The following is a 20451-nucleotide window of genomic DNA, read 5'->3' as shown; positions in this document are numbered from 1 at the left end:
GTCCCTGGAAAACTCTTCAAAGAGCGAGTTGGCTTCTTGGCAGACCAGGCACTCGCATGTCACCAGCACTAGCAGAGGAAAGAGAAACCGAAGTCAGGCAAGCCGCACAACTCCGAGAGACGTCAACATGGAGAGGGTGGCAGGAGGCCAGGCACAGCGGGCTCTGAGCTGTCAGAGGCAGTGCTCAGGCTGAGGACACATCACCCCGAGCAGCTCCTCGGGCACAGCGGACTCAGGCCGCCACTCCAGCTACTGCCTGGCACCGCCACAGATGTGTGTGCTGCACCTTCCTCCCATCCAAAGCTCAGCCTGAGCAGCTGCTAGAACCACCCTCAGAGCGCAGGATGTCAGCAGGCTCCGTAAGCAGCTCCCAAATACAGGAAAGGAGCCAATGGAGTGACAGAGGATTCCCCGGAGCGCCAGCGACCTTACCGCCCCTCTCATGTCGCAGGAATCCCAGAGCAGGGAGCCAGCCGGGCCCCAGCTTCCTGGGCAGGAATCACTTCCTCTGCTCCCGTACACAGGTTCCTGGGGCGCGGCTCCCCCGCTGCTGCCTCACAGACAGTTCACGGCAGGAACTTAGCCCAAGGCAAGAATTACTGCGGATGATTAGCCACAGCGGAACGCGCTGGGGCACGGGGACCAGGCAAAGGTCAACACCCGACAGCAGGGCTCTCGGGAGGCGATGCCCCTGGCGCAGCGGGCACGCGGGAGGCCAACGCCGGCTGCTGGGAAGAGCTCAGGGGAGAACGCCCGGGGGACGCTGCCCTCGCCTGCCACCGGAGGGCACGGGCCTGGGCCCGAGGACGGGCACTTGGGAAGCGCAGGGGGGCAGGGGCCGGGCAGGGGCCGGGCGGCCCCTGTGCTCCCCCGGGGAACGGAGCAGCCCCGCCCCGGCCCCAGGCACGCGGTGCCCGTACCGTACCGCACCGCACCGTACCGGCGGCTCCCCGGGCCGGGCAGCCCCGCCCCGCGCCGCCGCCGCCCCCCGTTTGGCCGCGGCCTCCGGGCCCACCCCGCACGGAGCCGGGGCGGACGGCGCCTTACCCTTAACCCTTACCGGGGCCGGGAGCTGGGCCGGGCCGGGCCTCCCCTCCCCTGCCCTCCCCACACGCGGGGGCGCTGCGGCGCGGCCGGCAGCGGGCGGGGAGGCCGCGCTGCTGCCGGTTAACGGTCACAACGGCCCGCGGCCCGGCCGGGCCCCGCGCTACCGCCCCACCCCGCCCCGCCCGCAGCGGGACCGGGCCCGAACCGAACCCAACGGACCCGAACCGAGCCCCCCCGCCTCCCCCCCCCCCCAGCCCCGCTGGGCACCCACCTGCCGCCGCCGCCGCCGGGCCCGGCCCCGCCCCCGCCACGTGCCGTGCGCGCCCCCGCCCCGCGCGATGACGCCACCGCGGGGCCGCGCACGCCGCCGGGCCCGCCCCGCCCCCCCCCGCCCCGCCGCAGAGCCGCAGCCGCTCCAGCCCCCGCCGCCTTTATTGAGCCCGTCACAGCCCGGCCGCGCCGCGAACCCCCCCGGTAAGGCCCTGGGGCGGCAGCCCGGCTCCCCCCGGCGGCCCGTCCGTCCCCGCTGTCCACGCCTCTCGCGGCGGCGCCGCCTTCTGGGACCGCCGGGAGGCGCCCCCCGGGCGCTGCGGCAGGGCCGGCTCTGAAGGTCCCGCGGAGGAGCGAGCAAAGCGGCCCCTGCCGCTGCCGGCCCCCCCCGGTGAGCCCCGCACCACGGCAGGGACGGGGACGGGAAGGGACGGAGCTCCGCCTGTCCCCCCGCTGCTCCCCTACCAGTACGGGGCGCGAGGCTCCGAGCGCCGCCAGGGCTGCAGGTGAGAAAGGACAAGGGCGGCAGCCCGGGAGGTGCCAAGGTGCTCCCGGGCCCCGTTGGCACTCTTCACGGCATGGGAAGGAGGGCGGATCGTGCCCACGTGGCAGATCCTGTAGTTCCTCCCGTGGTTGTTGTCCCAGTGGGTCTTCTGCCCACACTGAAAGGAGATGCAGAACTCCGTGGCCCTGCGGGAGCTGGAGGACTTAGGCAGCGAGAGCTCAAAGGAGAAGGTGTCTGTGTCAGCCGAGCCATACGTGCTGTGCATGTACTGGCAGCAGATGTCTCGAAAGCTCTTCCAGCCATCAAAAGTGATGCGGACTGTGACTTTCTTCTCATATTCGATGTTTCTGACCTTCACTGTCCCTGACAGGGCACGGTCCTGGATCAGGCAGCTCTCCAGGCAGACCAGGTTGCTGTGCAGGCGGCTGCGGAAAGCTGCATAGTCTGAAGAGGGCTGTGGGAAGTCCAGCACGTACCTGCAAACTTCTGGGCGTGAGTCCCGCAGCCTGGGTCGGAAGCAAGCGAGGTCTGACAGGGTGTGCTGCAAATCACAGAGGTCCTCCTCGATCTTTGAGAAGAAACGGATGGCTGTCAGCGAGAGCCCTTTCATATCGGCAAACACAACCCTCTTCTTCTTCTGGCTCTTAGAGCTCTTGGCGCTATCTCGCCGCTCAGGCTCGTGCTCTGCGCTCGGCTTCTGGTTGAGACAGGAGCGGAGGGGTTTGCGCGCCCGGCTGCCCCGCAGCTCCTCGTAGGAGGTCAGCAGCTTGCGGATGGGGGGCGAGTGGCCCAGGCAGAGCCGCACGGCCAGGTCCACGGGCATGGCTGGGGGGGCGACGGCCCGCGGGCTGTACACCTGGAAAAGCCTGGAGGTGAAGAAGGGGCAGGCGGTGAGCCCCGGCTGCCGGGCGGCAGGGCCCCGGCCCGCTCCCGGTCCCGGTCCCGGTCCCGCTCCCTCCCTCCCGCCCCCCCGCGCTCACTCTCCGCAGCTCATCGCGCCCCGGCCCCGCCGCTCCCTCCGCCGCCGGCGCCGCGCGATGAATGGGGCCGTGGGAGCGCCCGCCGCCGGGACGCCGCGCGGCAGCCAATCGGCGCCGGGGACGCGCCCGCGAGCGACCAATGGCGGCTCGGGGCCGGCGAGGCCCCGCCCCCCCAAACCCGGACCCGCGGGCCGAGCCCGGCCGCCCCCAGCCCCCGAGCACGGCGGGGCCCCGGGGGAACGGTCCCGGAACGGCACCGCCCGGGGCAGCCGCGGCCCGAGCAGCGCTGCCCTCCTCTGCCCTCCCTTCCCACTGCCGCCTGCCCCTCTCTTTCCAGGGGGCTTTAGGGCAGCCGTTGCCGGGGCTTTCCCGGTCACAGGGAAGCCGAGTGCCCCGGACCAGAACGCCCCCAGCGCGGCAGCTTCCTGCCCCTGCTTCCTCGCCCTGCTAAAGGTGCCGTGGGGTGCCTGCCACTCGCATTCAGAGCCGCCCTCACTGCTCAGCTCACATGTGACTCCCTGACAGAAAGGACTGTCACCTAAACCAGATCACCCCTGCCCTGCGCTACCTGCTAATCGCCCCGGAGCTGTCTAGCCATTTAGGTTAAGCAGACCTGATTTTTCCTGCTGACAGCACAGATCTTGATCAGCTCATGACACAACCCATCTATCAATATTTATACACGGCTTCTCACCGCCACTGCCTGAACGTCTTCAGCACGGTGCAAGATGTCTCTCCCTGGATGAGCAGAAGTGAGCCTGAACTCTGTGCGTGGCTGGCAGGAATCTGCAGCTCAGCCCTGGCCTCGGTCAGCAAAAACATCAGCAAACAGCCGGAGCCAAAGCTGAGTGCTCCCCTGGAAGGACGTGTGGCACTGAGGTCACTGCGGGTCAGACACTCCTGCCTGGGGAGGAGCACGGCAGAGCCCTTTGCGGATAACCAGGAGCCAGATGCACTTGTCCGGCTGGGCCTGCAGGAGCCGTGTGGTGTTAATTCCTTGCTGGTACCAGTTCCCCAACCCGGCCAGCATCAGGACGGATTCATCTGATGGGCCTGTTAAGCCCATGCCTAGGCCAGAGAGCCCTGCTGTCAGCACACGCCTGCCATGCTGAGCCAGAAGCCTTGAGCTGAAGCCCTGGCTGGCAGCAGGGCTCAGGCCGTCCCTGGAAGCAGCGCTCCTTGTTTCTGAGGCTGGCCTCGGACACAAGCAGGGTCACATCCTTCCGCAGAGGTCAGAAGGAGGACAGGCCATGTTGTACTCATGCCTGCAATGGCTAACTGTGGCTGCAACCGCCCAAGTTACAAACCCAGGCAACGTCTTCCCAGGGTCATGCCAGTGAACGAACCCCTCTTCCCTGGAACTAATGGTTCTTCCTCATGGTCTCCTAATTTGTCTGCTTCTGAACCTTTCAACACTCAAAACGTTCCCTGCAGAAGTTCCAGCTGTTTCCCACTGTGACTTTTTGTAGGCATTTATTCCTACTTACTAAAGAACGATCATCCTTGCTGAATTACATGCTAGTGAGATCATTTTCCTGCAGATACCCTAGAAAAAAGAAACAATCACCTTTTGTTTTTTTTTCTCGACGGCTTTCAGAGGAACAGCCCCCTTGCTATCAGTTCTAATACAGGCACCTCTCAATTCTAGGAAAGACGCTGTCAAACAGCACAGCAACCTACAGCCACAGCGAACAGAGAAAGCTCACCGAAGTGCCAGGGATGGGTTCTTCACGAGGCTGGGGCCCCGGGGAAGACGGCCACCCTGCACACAGCTGTGCTGGGCTGCATACCAGAGGATTGCATTAAATCACATAGGTAAGCACACACACTGCAGGCAGTGAGTCAGTTCCCAGCAGTTTCTTCCTGAGAACCATCCTTTCATCACATCCTCTCAGACTGACAGCGCGTATTCGACTTCAGTGACCTGGGGAAGTTGACACGGCCATGCAAGAGGCTTCCTGCTAATGAAAGCAATCGCTCCACCTTTCTCTTGCACTCGGGAGAGTAGATCCGGCTCAAGCTGGGAAATCACAGCTCACCACCAGTGCCCTCTCTGTGACCTCTTCCACCACCCACCTACTTTGCATTGAAAGCTAATCACCCAGTAAACCAAGCTACCTGCACCCTGGAAGGAACAGAGAACAGGGGCTATATTTCAGCCCAGCAGCGGACCGTGGAGCAGCTGTTCCCTCTCAGTGCATTCTCATCACAGGCACAGACTAAGGTGGACTGACCACCAAGTCTTTTTCTCCATCTAGAAGTACAAGCCAAAAGCACCTCTTCATCGACAAGGTTGCAGATGTTTCCCCTTCCCCCAACACGGATGAGGAAACAGAAGCACTGTGTTGCGCTGAGACAGCATCCAGTCCCAGAAGTGTCCAGGTGCTTGTTTACAGAAGGACACAGCGAGCAGACAGCAGCACTTTCAGGTGGGCCTAAACTTAACCTGTTAGCCTGACTGATCCCAACCTATGAGCCATGTTCAAAAATCCTGCACAGCCTGTGACGATGCTGCCACGTACCAGCTTTCACACTCCAGAAAGGAGCTGTGCTGCAGGCACTCTAGGAAAAATCAGCTCTGGTTGAGATTTGGCTGCTAGAAGAGGGCAGGGGCCCCTTTCACTGACACTGCTGCAGCCACGTGCTGCCCGGACAACTGTTCAGTCAAACTTAATAGGGCCAAGGAGAAAGTCTGCCAGACAGGCCACTAGACGTTCTCCAAGCAGCTCTTCCCGAGCACGTTTTGCAGCAGCAGATTAACAATGACTTTGAACGGGATCTCGGTCACCTCTGTGAAGCTGCCTGGGCTGTAGGAACAGGCAGGGTGCAATCCAAAGCCCTTTCCTGGGGGCTGCGCAGAGGTATGCGCTACTGATTCCTAAGGATTAAACCCAGCTTCCTCTTAACGCCTGTACTTAAAAGAATCTTCTTTACCTAAATGGATTCATTAGAAACACTATAAAGCACACATGCAAAGCCACTCACACTACAAGATGCACTGTGTCACACCCTGCCTGGCAGAGAAAGGGCAGTGTCAGAGGAGCACCAGCCTGTTCCCCACAGAGCACGATGCAGGGAAGGCCCCGAGCTGAAGGAAAATGAGCCACAGTCTGCTCATGCACTTGGCAGGCACTGGGCTGCGTAGCAGGGGACTAGGAGAGGCATGCAAGGGTCAGCAGGGCAGGAGGAGTTTTTGCTCTGTGTGACCAGCACCAAGGAATTGCTCAACTCCCCTTCCCCAGCAGCTGTTTCAGCAGAAGGCAGCTAGACAGCTTCTACCCTCACAAATGCAGACAGCAGCTGCAGCAGAACTCCACACTTTCTGGAGGGAGACTCTTCAGATTCAGAGTGCACACAGCAGAAAGCTGCTTTCACCTGACCCCATCGTTACAGTGACTCCATTTTAGTGAAACTGATCACCACTGTTCTCAAATGAGGCGTCCTGGCAGAACATGCCCTCTGCCGTGTAACTCTGCAGCACCTGGTTCTAGAGATCCACACCTCCCTGCACAGGGAGCTGAATGCTCTGCTGCAGAACTCAGATACAGAGTGCTAGCCTTAGAGGAAGCAACATGAACACACAACACATAGCTGGTGAGGCAAAACCAAGACTGCTTCTGTTCTCACCCTGCAACAAGAGACTGCTTGGGAAAGCTCCGCCAGACTTGTGCTGCAGAATCCTTCTGAACACAACAGCACCACGAGCTTACAGAATCCTTCAGTTCTTCCAGTGCTCAGCTACTGGTCGTGCAGACCGTCCTGTACCAAGGGCCTTACTTGTCCTGAAGTTCACTGAGAAAGGCAGCCTTGAGCTTGAGGATTAACTAACAGCAGTGTAATCTCCCTGAAGTCTGTCGGCCCAAAGGAGGAGGTCAGAAAAGGCCAGAAAAGCAGGAAGGCCTCTCATCCCCCCTTGCTGGACTTGATCGACAAGGATTTCAAGAGGTGAAATAGCAGCACTTCAGTCTTCGGCGCAGGAGCTACTTCGGTGCTGGCTTCGAGCAAAGCCTGTGCACGTAGCAAAACAGTGAATGGAGCAAAATTGTACACAGGCAGCATCGAGACCCTGTGAGCATGAACCAGTTGTTCTGGTTAAAGAGCTCTGTGACAAGTGTTCAATGACTGCCTGGTATTTCCAGAGCTTCCATCAGGATTGCACCATTCGCAATCTCAGAGAAAAGACAAAAGCCCAAGGCCCCTGTAGACACTCCTTCCAAATCCAGGCCTACTCTGCAGGCAAATCTCAGATACCTGTAATGGCAAGGGTGGGTATTTTAAGAGAATAGTGCTATTGTTACCAAAATGCCTGGATAAATCAGTGTAATCAACCACGTCAGAAGGGGGCTTGTGGATGAGTGTCCACCCTGGGACACAAGCTGCATGGGACTTTCCAAGGAAGGACAGACTTGCTGTTTGGCCTTCAGAACTATCCTTCAGAGAAGACTCACCGAATTCCTAAGTTCGTCAGTGTCTCCCAGCCAGTATTTTCAAGAAGACCACATGAAAACAGTCTGTAAACTCTGTAACCTCCCTTCCCACTGCAGATAACAAGCTAATGCTAAGCACCCCTCACATGATCCTGTGGCTGTCCCCTGCCTGCCCGTGACATTCTGTTTGCTCTGCCTGAGCTTCAGTTTTATCCTTTACTTGTTCCCAATCCTTCCTTCTCGCCGTGTGATAATCAAGATTTGCTCTGCCAGCAAATACCTTCACGTGTGGTGTTCTTTTGCTCAAGGGATCATGTGGCAAAGGTGGTGCAGAAGTATTCCCCCCACTTCACCTCAGAGCAATCGGGCACTTGCACAACACCCAGGGTTGCACAGACCCTGTGAAAAGATCAAAGCCGATGGGGGAAGGTGGAGTTTACACAACTGGTTACCACACCATTTGGTCAGCCAGTTCCCACCTGATAGCCTAAATTCAAAGAACAGTGCTAAACTGGGGCACGGATGAACACACAGAGGTTTTATGGTGTGAGTTTAAAACAAAGGGCATCCTGGGATTTACAAAGGCATTATTTACCTTTGAGGACAGATGTGCTCTGTCCACATCTGCTGTCAGACCAGCCCGAAATCTGGAAAGACAGCACCTACACTCGTCCCTCCCTTGGGACTCAAAAGTGATCATGGCAAGGCTCCGCCAAAGCCTCATTGGAAGGAGTGCTGTGACACAGACCACCCTTGCTCAGCAGCTCTAGGCAAAAGGAGCCCGGGTGTACCGTAAGCAATTAAGAGTTTGATTAACTGTGGGGACAACGAGCCCCTCTGGGTTTGTAGAGGGAAGACATCTTGCTGGTCTACTTGGCTGCTCCCAAACCACGGCCCCACCGCGCCATCCCGGCGCCACCTGCCGGCCCTGGCTCAGCACCTACCTGGCTCGGCTCCCAGCACCACTCAGATGAGCTGCACCGCTCCCGAGGCCACCAGAGGGGCGATGGTCTTGTAGCGGATCAGGTGTTGCGAGCCCTCCTCCAGATCGATGGTGTACTCCCTGCAAGAGGCAGGCGTGGCGTTAAGCTACTGCTCCTCACTCACTGCGTTTGGAATCCTGCCCACAGTGCCTGTGGGAGGACCCCTACCTCTGCTCATCAGTCTCCGGCTCGACCAGGATGTTCTCCTGCCTCTCCAGCACCCTCAAGAAGACGAAGGAATCCAGGTTGGGCTTTGGGACTGTGGAAACAGTGGGTTCAGAGCACAGACTCAGCACTCACTCATGTTCCTCTGCAGGATGCTCAGCTCATAAAGGGGCAATGGGGACAACAAGCACAAGGCCAATAAAGGGAACGCTAGGCAATGCTGACCAGGGGTAAGGCGCACTGCTTCCATTTAAGACAACACTGGATTGCAGTGGTCAGCACATGCTCTGAGAGAAGCACGAAGGGACAGCAGCATTAAGCCATGTACTACACAGCAGAGCAACATGAGGATACTGTCACCAAACAATGTTTGTTTCTACTGAGCACCAGCTAAAAAAGTAGTTCTTAATACTGCATGCTCCCCAGAGCTTTCCCCACACCTCTTTTGCTATGATTTGCTGGGACTATCCTAGAGTCTGGCTGTACTCACCTGATTTTAAGAGGGACACTTTCTGCAGGTTGGGTGGCATGTGCTTTAGGGCCACATTTTTTAGGTAAGTCTCTGTGTTTGCCATGTACCTGGAAAAAACAAACAAACAAACATCAGAACATCTGTTGATTAAGTCAAATGCAAATTTGCCTAGAGAGCACTGATTCAAAAATGCCAAGAGGTGACATCTCCTGGTCCTGTGATTGCTAGCAACTGGCTGACAGTAACTGGCTCAGATGCCAAACACAGTGAGGACTCAGAATTATTTCATTTCAGCTCTTTCCTTGCCCATAAGGAAAGCTACTGGTAAAACTGAACTTTACTGCAACCCTGCCTAAAGCTAGCACTCTGCAAAACTGTTCAGCGAAACACAAGGATGAGTACTGTAACCCGTGCAAAGGGAGGGAGATGCATCCAAAACCTACTCACTCTTTAGCAAAGGCAAATTCTTCTGGGGATAGAATAGAAGGCTCCCCTTCAGCTCGAGACTTCTCCTTCTCCAGGACATGGGGAAAAAACTTCTCTATCTGGTATTGAAAGAAAAGTCACAAAGAATAAGACACAGATCGCCTAGAAGCTGGGTGACTACAATCCCCACCCTTCAGATGCTTCCCCTACAGGTCACCTGCTCCTGAACAGCAGACAAACCTGACCAAAGACCTGCTTCTGAATTAACAACATGGTCAGCTGGGGTCTCCACACTGCACAGGCATGTGTGTACATGGCAGGACCCAGGCAGAACACACAAACATTTAATTGTGCTGTCCCGGGCTTAGATGCAGTGATGGAACACCGCAGCAACGCTGGGATTCTCCTTCACCACAACAGAGAAGCAAGCCCAAGGAACGAAACGTTTTGGGTTGCACCCAGGATGAAAGAGAGCGAGCTTTAAAGAAGTGTTTCACTGCAGCAGGTGGGGTTTTATGGGTGAGAATCGCCCCTGAAGTTACCCTTTCCTATCCCCTCTGCACAAGGTGTTACCTTCACAAGCCTACATCGCAGGTAGCTGCTGAGCACGTAGCGGATCCTTTCGATCTCCATGCGGTGCACGCTGACCTTTAAGTCTCCTGCCTTTGCCCGTTTCAGGTTTGACTCCTTAAAGAAAAAAACAAAACTTAAAAGCTTCAAATGCCAAGCAAGGCACAGCGCGTGAGGTCTTCCTGCACACAGGACCACCAAACCCGCCCGCGGCTCCCTCCGGTGCCCCAAAGCGCTGCCCCCCTGCAGCCCCCAGCCGGGGGCACGGAGCCGGGGCGCCCCCAGGGGGTGCCGGGCCCCGTTTGCCGGCCCTACCATGTGGTCCAGCTGCTCCACCACGCACTCCACGATCTCGGCCTTGCTCTCCAGCAGCTCCGGGGCGAACTTCTCATTCAGCCAGGCCTGCGGGACGCAGGCGGTGAGCGGCGGCGGCAGCACCACGCCCGCCCCGCGCCCCAAAAAACGGCCATAACGGGACCCCCCCCAGCCCCGGGGCTCGCCCCCCGGCCCCGCTACCTGCTCCAGGCTGCGGATGAGCTGTGCCGGGGTGAGCTCCAGCTCCTCGCCGCCACCGGCCGCCTCAGGGCCCGGCTCCTCGCCGCCCGCCGCCGCCATCCCAGCGCGGCCCCGAGCGCACGCGCGGCCCGGCCCCGGGCGGCCCCGCCACAGCCGCGAGATGGCGGCGGCGGCGGCTCCCGGCCCGGCCCCCCCCCCCCCCACAGGCCCCGTCCGCTCCCTCCCGGGTCCCCAACACCCAGCGCCGCCAACCACGACACGGACACAGTTTAAGAAAAGATTTACTCATCCGTCCGGACTTCTGCCAATATCACAACAGATGTGAAAGGCCAACAGGTACAGTTTTAGAAAAAAAAAAAAAAAACACGTTTTATACAATTAAAATATGAAACGAATCTCAAAAAAAAAAAAATAAATCAGTGGCTGAGTAATAAGCCTGGAATTTCAGATCCAGTATTAGCACCTACAGTACCACCGGAAGCCGAAACACTCGCTATTTCTGTGGAATTTTTCCGTTTCTAAATTCAAGAATTTCTTCCCCGATCGGACAGCGGTGCTCAGCACCAGGACATCCTTGCTTTGACAACAGAAAAGGATACAAGAGAGAAGTATCAAGCCAACCCAGTTTGTAAGAACTTAACTTTAGCAGGTATTGCTGAGGAATGTCAATGCACAGGAGATGCTAAATAATGCACAGCGCTACTCTTCCATAGCGTCAGCAGACAGAGTTAAGACACCATCTTATACAACATCTAAGTTCATCAAATCAGTGTTTTCCTATAAATTATATATAATAAATCCATAAAGAAACAGTTTTACACTTCACATATTAATCAGAGTAGGGTAGGAACTGTTTATTGGTTCAGCATCCATTTTATCGTACTTACTGTTCTATGCGCGAACAGACCCCCTCTCCTGATGAGCACTGAGAGATGCAATAGCAACATACACACAGTAGTAGAAAAAACATCAGTATTAAAGTCCAGCTATTCCTCCCCCTTCTAGGAACAACCAAAACACTAAAACAAGAAACACTTTGCCTTCTAGTTTTCCATGAGAATCAGCACAGGAAGCTTAAAATGCTTGTTGCCTTGAGTCACTTCTCTCCGGGCAGAGGCACTGCATATCCCCTCACTGCAGCACTGAGCAGGAGGGAAGGCCTTGTTTCTGGAAAATTCCCAACTCTGACTTGTAGCTTTCCAAAGCCCGACTGATGTACAGGAAGGTTTAACAACTAGGGAGGACCAGCACTGCACTCACGTGACTAAAACTAGACTTCTGTTGGGCCAAGCGCCTGGTTTCTTTCAGCAGAGAACGCAGCTTTATCACCTCTTTTTCTTGAAAAAAATTAGAAATAATCTCATTGCTTAAAAATTGGCCACAAAATGGATGCTGACCAGCTGGGCCACCCCATGTGGAACAGAGTTTTAGGAAGTTAGTCCTTGTAGTAGATGGCACTGTGGATCTGGCAGCAGAGAGAAGAATGATGCTCTAAAGTAGGAGGTAGGGGAACTTTGATACAGCAAGTCCACTGTTGAGCTATCTGCTAGAAAAGAAGTTTAATATTATTAGAAACTTTTAGAAAAAAGCATACAAATCTTTACACAGATATTGTGTTTTCTTAGAAGGTACACAGCAAGAAAACCAGGCTATGCAACAGAATATAGAAGCTCATCTTCTATTTGCTTGGAACCAAGAAGGTAAAATGCAATTACTCATATTGATTTGTTCAGGCATCTAGGGCTAATAATAACAACTCCTAGGCAAAACACCTTGGTTTCACAAGTGCTGGAAACACAGCAGCTTTTAAAGTAGAGCTTGCTACAAGGTATCTCTAACAACAGGAAAAGTTCTATCTTTCACAGCATTAAAGGAAGAACAGTTGCTTTTATAGCACCATCAATGATTTCTCTTGAGTATTTCTTAGTCTCTTATTCCATTAGTCTGAAAATTATTCAGCGATCCAAGTAAGAGCTTAAATATTGTTCTATTTTGAAGTCTAGATTTAAGGGTAAGCCTTAAGTGTGTCTACAATAATACAGCACAAGTTAGGTTTATACATATCTGTACAATCAAGACCTGAAATTGTTAATTCTGTTAAATTTTATACCACCTGAAATGTATTAACATTCAGTGACACAATACCAAGTACAGATATTTCTACATATTCAGAAAACTGAAGCCACACAAGACTTACATGAAGAGCCTTTGATTGCATGCAGTGGTTGGATAAATATTTTGTCTCAGTAGGAGAGTCTACATCTTTGAGCACACACAAAAAAGAAGTTGAGATTGGCACCTAATATAATGTTAATATGTACCTGAGACTCCACAGTTTTATCTTCCACTGCTCATACCTCTGTCTTCATAGATGGTAATTTCAATCTGCACAGAAAGGTTGTTAGGGAAACATAGTATGGAAAGATTATGAAAACTTAAAAAAAAGTGGAAAACCACAACAGGAGAACTTTAGTCTTTGTGCTTCACACCTACTGTTTCAAGGCTAGTTTCAGAGCTACAGAACAAATGGAACTGTACGCCTAAGGGTTGTCTCATACAATAGTATGTAGTGTTACAGATCAGGGATGACTAGAGGGTGCCACAGTAACAGAGAGAAACAGGTAGCATAGCACGGATGGACGAGTCAGGAGAAGCTTGGAAACCACAAAAGGATACAACTCTTAGCCCTCTTTCAATGGGATCTGTCAGCAGTAGGCCCTGAGGAGCATAGATCTTCTCATTCTGTTCCTGAATGAACTTGGCAATTTTCTTTAGAACCTGGTAATAGAACAGCCCAAAAGTCAGTTTCTTAAATCATGATTCCCTGAAGTAACAGCCCAGCAGAATCACAAACATAACATCAGGACAGCCCAGCATGACAGTGCCAACACCCACCAGAGACAGAACCTGCAAAGTTCCCTGATGCACAGATGATCATTACACTGCTCAGTCTGATCGGAGTCAGTCTGACGTGCACATGAAACAGCCCTGCAGTAAGATCCAGGCCCTAAATGGAATTTGCACAGCAATGGTGCAAGTCACAGAAAACCTACCAGGAAGTAAATATTTAACTGATGTCTGTGGACGTCCTGCCTTCTAAGCAACACAATGAACAGAAGAAACGCACCTTTTCATAATGTGTTTCCATGCACAAGAAGATAGTATAGGCAGTCAGACAGGCCAGACACCCTTCAAGATAAGATTGGCCCCCAAGTTTTTCAGCTTCCGCATAAAGGTTATTCAGCGTTCGGACAGTCTCTTCAAACTGCTGCCTATCAATCTGCAACAGAAAGTCAAGTTTAGCCATCACACCGCACCCTCCACATTCCAGAACTCACTGATACCTCCATATATCTGCCTTCATTTATAGCTGTTTGTGCTTCCATGTGTTTTTAGATGCATCACCTACTAACATTTTAAACAGACACTGTGTTTAGAGCCAAAGTCTGGAGGATGCATAGTTGCAGGCCAGTAATTCTCTGTTAAATATCCACCAAGCGATTAGAGCCAGTCTGAATTCCAACACAATCTGAATGTAAAGCCATTAAGAGTAAAAATACTACATCAAAGTGCAATTTAAATGAAGGTGGAAAAAAAAATGGGTTATTTAACACACATGCAAAGATCTGGTAGATTAAGAAGAGCATTTAAGAAGTGAATTGATTGAGCTAACTTTTGATGTCAATAATTCCTTGCTGGTCCTGAAATGTTGGGCAAACAAGCCCTCTATAGGACGATATAGAACACGCAAAAAACAATGAACAAAAACAAAGAAAAAAAAAAACACAAAAAGGGGGAAAAAAGCCATCAGCAAGGCGCAGCTGTTGTCTCTCGTGAAGACACCCCCTCAGCGCACATTACGCCAAAGAAAGACCCCGCAGACGATCCTCGTGTGCGGGCACAGCGCCAGCCGAGCCGCTCTCCGCAGTGCCACAAGGCAGGCGTTATTCCCGAGCAGACAACGAGCCCATTCTGCTCCGCTGCCACCAGACGCGGCTGCGCTGGGCGGCCCCGCGGATCGCGCAGCGCCGAGGGGCGGCAGCGGCCGCCTCCCACGCGTTTTCGCCGCCCGTTCCCGTGCCAACCGAGCGGCAACGACCGCACGCCTGGGCCCGGACCCCGACACCCGGCGGCCCCCCGAGGCCTCGGCACCGCCCGGCGGGGGACGGGACCCGGGGACGCCGCCCACCGCCCCCCCCCCGGCCCTCACCCGGTTCTCCAGCTCGGCCGGGAACTTGCTCTGGAACTGGCAGCGCGTGCCGCCGCTGTAGTCGCGCTGGATGAACACCTTGCCCGACACCGGCGCCTGCTGCGGCCTCATCGCGCCGCCCGCAGCGAGCCCCCCCTGCCACTCCCCGCCTCGCTCCGCCCGGCGCCGCCTGCCGCAAAGGCCCCGCCGCGGGCGAGACGAGGGCGGAAGTGCCGCACCGCGCACGCGCCGCCCCTTCGCCGGCCCCAGGGAGCGGCAGTGCGCAAGCGCTCGGCCGCCTCGCCTGGTCTCTGCGCGTGCGCGCGCAACGCCCGTGTCCCATTGGCTGCGTGGCGGTCACTGCCCCCTCCCCGTCACCTCACCCGGGCCGTCGCCCCGCCCCTCGGGCCGTCGCCCCGCCCCCATATTTTAGCCCCGCCCCTGATACCGGAGACACGCCCCCTGACCAATAGCCCCGCCCCCTGGTCTATTAGCCCCGCCCCTTATTGCCTTAGTTCCGCCCCCGATGCTGTAGTCCCGCCCCTGATCAGTAGCCCCCGCCCCCTGATCCAGTAGTCCCGTCCCCTACAGCCTTAGCCCCGCCCCCCGATCCCGTAGCCTCGCGCAGGGTCCTGCCGCCCGCCGGTCGCTCTGGGCCGGGCTCTCCCAGCGCTGCAGAGGCCGCCCCCGTGCCCGTTGCCGGGGGTGGGGGTCACTGGTTGTCCCCTGCCAGCTGCACCGCAACGCAACAGGGCGGAAATGAGCGCAGGAATGATTTATTTACTGAGTTTTTCTCAGGACATAACAAGCAGCCTCCGTGCCGTGCGCCAGACAAGAGCAGCAATGCTGCAGCGATAAAACGCAGCGAGCAGCACCGCAGCTCCCGCAGGCACACGGGGACACAGCTGGAGGGTGGCCCCGGCTGGGGCTGGCGGACGGAGCTTCAGGGCCAGCTGGGGACGGGGACCAGCGCGGGGCTGAGCTGTCCCCAGCATCCCTGCTGCAGGCTTGTGGAGGAGCTGGGGGCACCCCGGCCTTTGCTGGCACTCCTTGTGCTAAACACGTTGTGAATGGGATAAGGATGCTTCCGTTTTGCTTAGGGAAGAGATTAAAGGGGGGGGGGGGAAAGAAAAGGAAAGAAATCCAGCAAAGTGGTGAGCTGCCCCAGGAACCTGGGTATCAGCTGCTGCTGATCTCACCTCACCCTCCAGCCCCCCCTCTCCCATAGGAACAGCCTGAACTAATTAACCCTCTAGCACTCCATAATGAAGGCTAATAAACACCTAATGGGGTTGCTTGAACAAACAATCTCCTCGCGGGCTCTAGGAAACTCCAAGTCACTTGGGGGAGCCTGGGGAAGAGCAGGGAGCGCAGTGCTAGGTCCCCCTGGACCCATGCATCGCGGCGTGCTGGCGGGCTTCTGTGGATGGGTTTGATCGGGATTGTGAGCCCAAGTTCTGAAGGAAGCACGCTCAGAAATAATCTGCTGTAAATACTGTACCAGATGGACTGCATCTTCCTAACCTTTAGCTTGTTCCAATATGCAAACAGTTAAGATCATGATGTTAACATTTTCTCAGATGTTTTATGCGTGTATAAAATATTCTAAAAGAATGTGCTTTTGAATGCAGAGTTTGATCCAATTACAATCTTACCAGAGTTTATAGAAACATAAAAAATCTGTTTTCAGGGTGTCTGAGATCCTGCTGGCCTTTGTAGTAAACTCTGAAGTCCTTGCAGCGGAATATAACTGCTACTACGTAGGAGATGGTCAGTGGAATATTTATGGTCAGGTAAATGTGCTAATTCTTCAGTCCTGTGCTTGGTCTCCTCTGCAGATGGGTAATACAGGGTCACTTAAAAACAATATGTTCCATCTCTGCACCAAATTCTTTTGATTTCTGTTGGTGCTAAAGGCTTGGCTCCTGCAGACATGAATGGATTTGAAAGACACTAAAAATACCACTTAAGAGCTCAGGACAGCTATTCCATGGGATGAGTTGCTTAGCTTATCTCCCTTATCCTACATGGCGACTGCAGCCTCTTATGGGCAGGTTTCCCAGAGATTTAAGTGAGAATATATTTTTCCCTGGTTTAGCTGCAAGGCTGAATTAAGGAAGGACAAAAGTGGAGTTTAATGGATGTTCATTTAAAGATATCCACTGTCATGATTTTGGAATAGAATAGATGGCAAACACTGCGACCAGTGGGGATCTTCTAAGTTTGCTGTGTTATTATGAAGACTAAGCCTGGAAGTGGTAATCGTGTGATCTGTCCGTTTCTGAAAGATGCATTTATTGTTTCAACATTTTATGACGCCGTCCGTAAGCAGTTCATAATTTTAACAGGCGTCTTCTAACTCACCGGTTTTGAATAGGAATAAGACTGTTAAAATTATACAGCAAGTGTGCATGAAATCATAAATAAAGGCAATAAATTACCCTGTTAAAGAGGCAGAAGCAGTCTCTGTCTCCCAGCTGCTTCGGGGCCACTGACGGAGGGCAGCCCCCGTGCTGCAAGAGGTCAGGGACCTGCAGTGGAAGCGCCGTCCCTGCCTGCAGCGGGCAGCACCGCCGGCCCTGCAGCGGGTCCTGAGCTGCTGGCAGCCTCCCGTGGGATGCAGGCCGTGTGGCAGGAGGCTCCCGTGCCCCGGTGCTGCCTGGGAAGGTAATCTGAACCTGCATCACTGGGTATCTCGCTCAGTGTTTACACAGAAAAGGCGAGCGCGAAGAACAGGATTGTATTTGTTTTTTTGTAAGTCAAACCAGCTGTGATCGAAAGGCTGCAGCCCCTGCCTCTGAGAAACACCGACCGCTGCTGCTGCTGCTGCTCGTGGCTGCTGCTCCCCGTGCCCCGTGGGGTCCGGCCCTTCCCCACCGTGACCCCCGGGTGCTGAGCTGCTGGGTGCAGCCCGGCTGAGGGACGCAGCAGGGGCACAGCCAAGGGGCTGCTGCCTGCGCTGGGGCTGGATGGGGCTGGTTCACAGACAGGCATGAGCCTGGGGCTCCGGTGAGCCTGGCTGGCTTGGCATGGCACCTGGCCCTGGGAAGGGCTGGCGGCGTGGTCTGGCTGTCGCTAGGTGCTCCCTGCAGCGGCTCCGATGCATGGGGTGCTGGTGACGAAGCTCCTGCACGCTGCAGGGCTGCAGGACCCAGGTCCTGGCTCCTCTCCTGCGTGACCCACTGGCGAGGCCGAGGTGCTGGAGAGGCACCGAGCCGGTGCTGTTAATCTGCGGGGTGTTCTCCAGCCTGACATGACCAAATGTGGAAACCTGGGGCTGGTGGAGGAGACAGAGGAACTCAGAAACAAAGAGTCTTTCAGGCCACCTAATGCCGTGTGGATCCAAGAGGACAAATCGAATTTACAGGCATAGCTTAGATTGGGAGATATGCTTGCAAAGCCAATTTGTTTCATTTTATAGGCCTGAAAGATTCTAAGTCGGGGCTCCCTGTATGGTTTGAATTAGGTTTGGATAGTGGTGTTCTGGAAAGCTAGGTTTGGAGAGGTTTTCATGCAGTACATTTGTAGTTGAATAGGGGCCATCTAGTGCTTTTGCAATGCTTTTAAACAAAATAATCCATGTCTGCCCCAAAACGAAGCTTCCACCTGGTTAAGAAAAGGATGAATACTTGAAAATGGAGGTCTCTCTCATACTACATATTTTGGATTAAGGTTTGACACATGTATCAACAGAGAAAGTGAGAATTTCAAAGGGTGCTTTCTTTTTAACCCTGCCAATTTGTGCTGTTGATACGTTTACCAGTTTTGTTGTCCACAACTGTGCAAATCACCAAAGCTATAGGGTGCTTCTGTGTGAGACCTCAGCAGCAAGGAGGCTTTAACAGGCTGCCGCCGGGTCCGCTGGTGGAGATGCTCCCATGGCCAACGGACTCAGGTGCTTTACAGAGAAGCTTCCAAGGGGCTGTTTTGGCTGCTGCTATCTCTGTGCAGAGCAGACGATGTCTGAGAACCAGTCCCTCTCCCAGTGCATACAGCAGAAGTAAGAAGTGGCTGGGTAATGCGCTGCGGCAGCAGGACCTTTCCCTGGTGGTGGTGGTCCCAGTGCAGGCTGAGCCCACCCTGGGCACCCGTCCCTGTGCCTCCAGTGCCCCAAACCCCAGGCACCTTCCTCTGGCACGGGTGGGAACCCGGCTGAGTGCTGTCCTCCAGCACGAGGGGGCTCCCAGGCTGCCAGCTCTGGGATACTTCTGCACCCTGCGAGCCCCGGGGAGCAAGGCGACTGTTTCGGCAGAGGGATAAGCCCCTGGCTCCCACTGTGATGCTCGGCTGCCAGAAAAGTTCCCCGGGAAGTAGCACAATCTTTGTTTGGTCTTTAAAGCAGAAAAAGAGAGAGGGAATCTTAGGAAATGCTTGAAACGATTAGGTGATCTTAACTCTAAGGAGCTAAACAAATGCAAAGCAATCCCCCCCCCCTGCCCCGGCCCCCAGCCCCTCGTGCTGCTGTAGAATGTAATCTCATTTCTAAACACACAATTACAGAAAATAAAAAGAAAAGAAAAGAATAATTAATTTCTGCTTCCTCATGCAAATCCTCTGACCAATCATTTAGGGATCAGGGGCAATTCAGCTTCTTGTGCAAATTCCAAGCTGAAGGCCTGAAAAAAAGCAAGTGAATAGATTTACTTTTCTAAGAACCAGAATTAACAAAGGTTCCATTTTCCATGGTTATGTGCCTGGCCAGACAGCTCTTGCTGACAAGCTCTCAAAAAACATGTGTTGGCCTGTTGAAAAGGCCCCAGTGTTGACTGACAGACAATTGAAGTGACAAATTGTTTCATTGTACTTGGCAGGGAGAGCGCTGTATTAGATAATTATGGCGAGGAGGGAAGCGGCGGGTCACAGGTCAGAAGACACGTCTGACCCTGTTTTCTGAAAGCCCTGAGAGGAGCCCACTCTCGGCAGAGCAGCACGGCGCTGCCGGCGGTTTCTCCGCCTGTCGCGGTGATTAAGAGCTAACGAAGACGGAGAGGGTCCAGGCTCGCTCCCTGCTCACCCCAGCCTGGCTCCGATGGGGCAGCGCCGTGCCACAAGGCCGAGCTCTCCTGCGGGGCCTGCTGCACCTCACTGGTACCCATGCACCGGCTGTGCCGCCCAGCTTCGTGTCACCGTCCCTGCAGCTCCGCATTCCAGACCCGCAGCCGACGTCCTGGTGCCTGAGTCCTGGTGCCTGAGCCCCGCAGCTTGCACGGGCATGGGGATGCCGAGGGGCGGCGGGGCCAGGCTGTGCTCCTGAGGCTGGGGTGTTGCTAGCTGCGGCACGGCGCAGCTAACAGTTATTGAAGCCCTTCTCCCACCGTAGAAATAAAATATGGCATGGAATCATGGCACAGCTACTCCATTGAGAGCGCTGCTCAACTGAGTAATACCAATAATTCAAAACAGATGAGCTGAAGGCTCGAACACTATAGACTTAGTATCCTGATCTGCCCTGACCCCTGGCACTCGCTGAAAGTTACCTTGAGACTCGCCAGAGCTCTTTGTGACTTCTGTGAGGGTTATTTATTGCAAACTCATAAATAGTTGTTATGGATTTTCTCCATCAATCTACAAAATGAATTAGGTTAGAAAAAATTTATGTAGTTGGATTTTGGGCATGTGTTTCTCAGGCAGGGAGAAAAAGTGGGATCTCCATTGTGCGAAGGACGGGCTGCTGCAGAGCTCGGGGCTCTGCTGCCTGCGTTAATTAATTCCCTTCCGCAAACAGTTTAAAATGCACAGTATAGTTGAGAAGGGGGGGAGGGAGGGAAGAGGTTCTTCTTTACTTCTCTCTTAAAATCTTCCATAAAACTATTTATGGGGGAAGGAAAATCTATTTCCCTCTCTTCCCTCTTGGATGCACTGCCAGCCCATTCAAAAACTGAAACTTTCAGCTTTCTGCCC

The 20451-nt window shown here is 54.7% G+C and overlaps 3 protein-coding genes across 8 annotated transcripts; all 3 read right to left on the bottom strand.

Moving 5' to 3' along the window:
- On the bottom strand, positions 1–6482 carry LOC116499375 (protein phosphatase 1 regulatory subunit 3C-B-like). 5 transcript variants are annotated; one of them, XM_032204085.1, is made up of 4 exons: positions 6430–6482; positions 4290–4348; positions 1783–2688; positions 1–68 (listed from the first exon to the last, which is right to left on the bottom strand). In XM_032204085.1, the coding sequence occupies exons 3-4, from the start codon at positions 2643–2645 to the stop codon at positions 17–19; spliced, it is 915 nt and encodes a 304-aa protein (XP_032059976.1). In that variant the 5' UTR covers positions 2646–2688; positions 4290–4348; positions 6430–6482; the 3' UTR covers positions 1–16. The 5 variants fall into 5 exon arrangements, 4 of the variants coding, with proteins under 4 accessions (XP_032059976.1, XP_032059977.1, XP_032059979.1 ...); XM_032204086.1 differs by lacking the exon at positions 4290–4348 and having other exon boundaries at positions 6430–6449; XR_004254221.1 differs by lacking the exons at positions 1783–2688; positions 4290–4348; positions 6430–6482 and adding an exon at positions 1319–1336 and having other exon boundaries at positions 7–68.
- Positions 2628–10460, bottom strand: GINS4 (GINS complex subunit 4). Of its 2 annotated transcripts, none has more exons than XM_032204091.1 (8): positions 10362–10460; positions 10161–10247; positions 9849–9962; positions 9297–9394; positions 8868–8956; positions 8381–8471; positions 8174–8292; positions 2628–2688 (listed from the first exon to the last, which is right to left on the bottom strand). In XM_032204091.1, the coding sequence occupies exons 1-7, from the start codon at positions 10458–10460 to the stop codon at positions 8196–8198; spliced, it is 675 nt and encodes a 224-aa protein (XP_032059982.1). In that variant the 3' UTR covers positions 2628–2688; positions 8174–8195. The 2 variants fall into 2 exon arrangements, with proteins under 2 accessions (XP_032059982.1, XP_032059981.1); XM_032204090.1 differs by lacking the exon at positions 2628–2688 and adding an exon at positions 4376–7053.
- Positions 10461–10928: 468 nt separating this feature from the next.
- Positions 10929–14725, bottom strand: GOLGA7 (golgin A7). The gene is made up of 5 exons (XM_032204170.1): positions 14572–14725; positions 13489–13641; positions 13038–13139; positions 12683–12746; positions 10929–11907 (listed from the first exon to the last, which is right to left on the bottom strand). The coding sequence occupies exons 1-4, from the start codon at positions 14680–14682 to the stop codon at positions 12699–12701; spliced, it is 414 nt and encodes a 137-aa protein (XP_032060061.1). The 5' UTR covers positions 14683–14725; the 3' UTR covers positions 10929–11907; positions 12683–12698.
- Between the last annotated feature and the right edge of the window lie 5726 nt (positions 14726–20451).

Source organism: Aythya fuligula, chromosome 27 (genome assembly GCF_009819795.1).
Source record: "Aythya fuligula isolate bAytFul2 chromosome 27, bAytFul2.pri, whole genome shotgun sequence".
In the NCBI taxonomy this organism is placed as follows: Eukaryota; Metazoa; Chordata; class Aves; order Anseriformes; family Anatidae; genus Aythya; species Aythya fuligula.
This window is presented reverse-complemented; position numbering and strand designations above follow the sequence as displayed.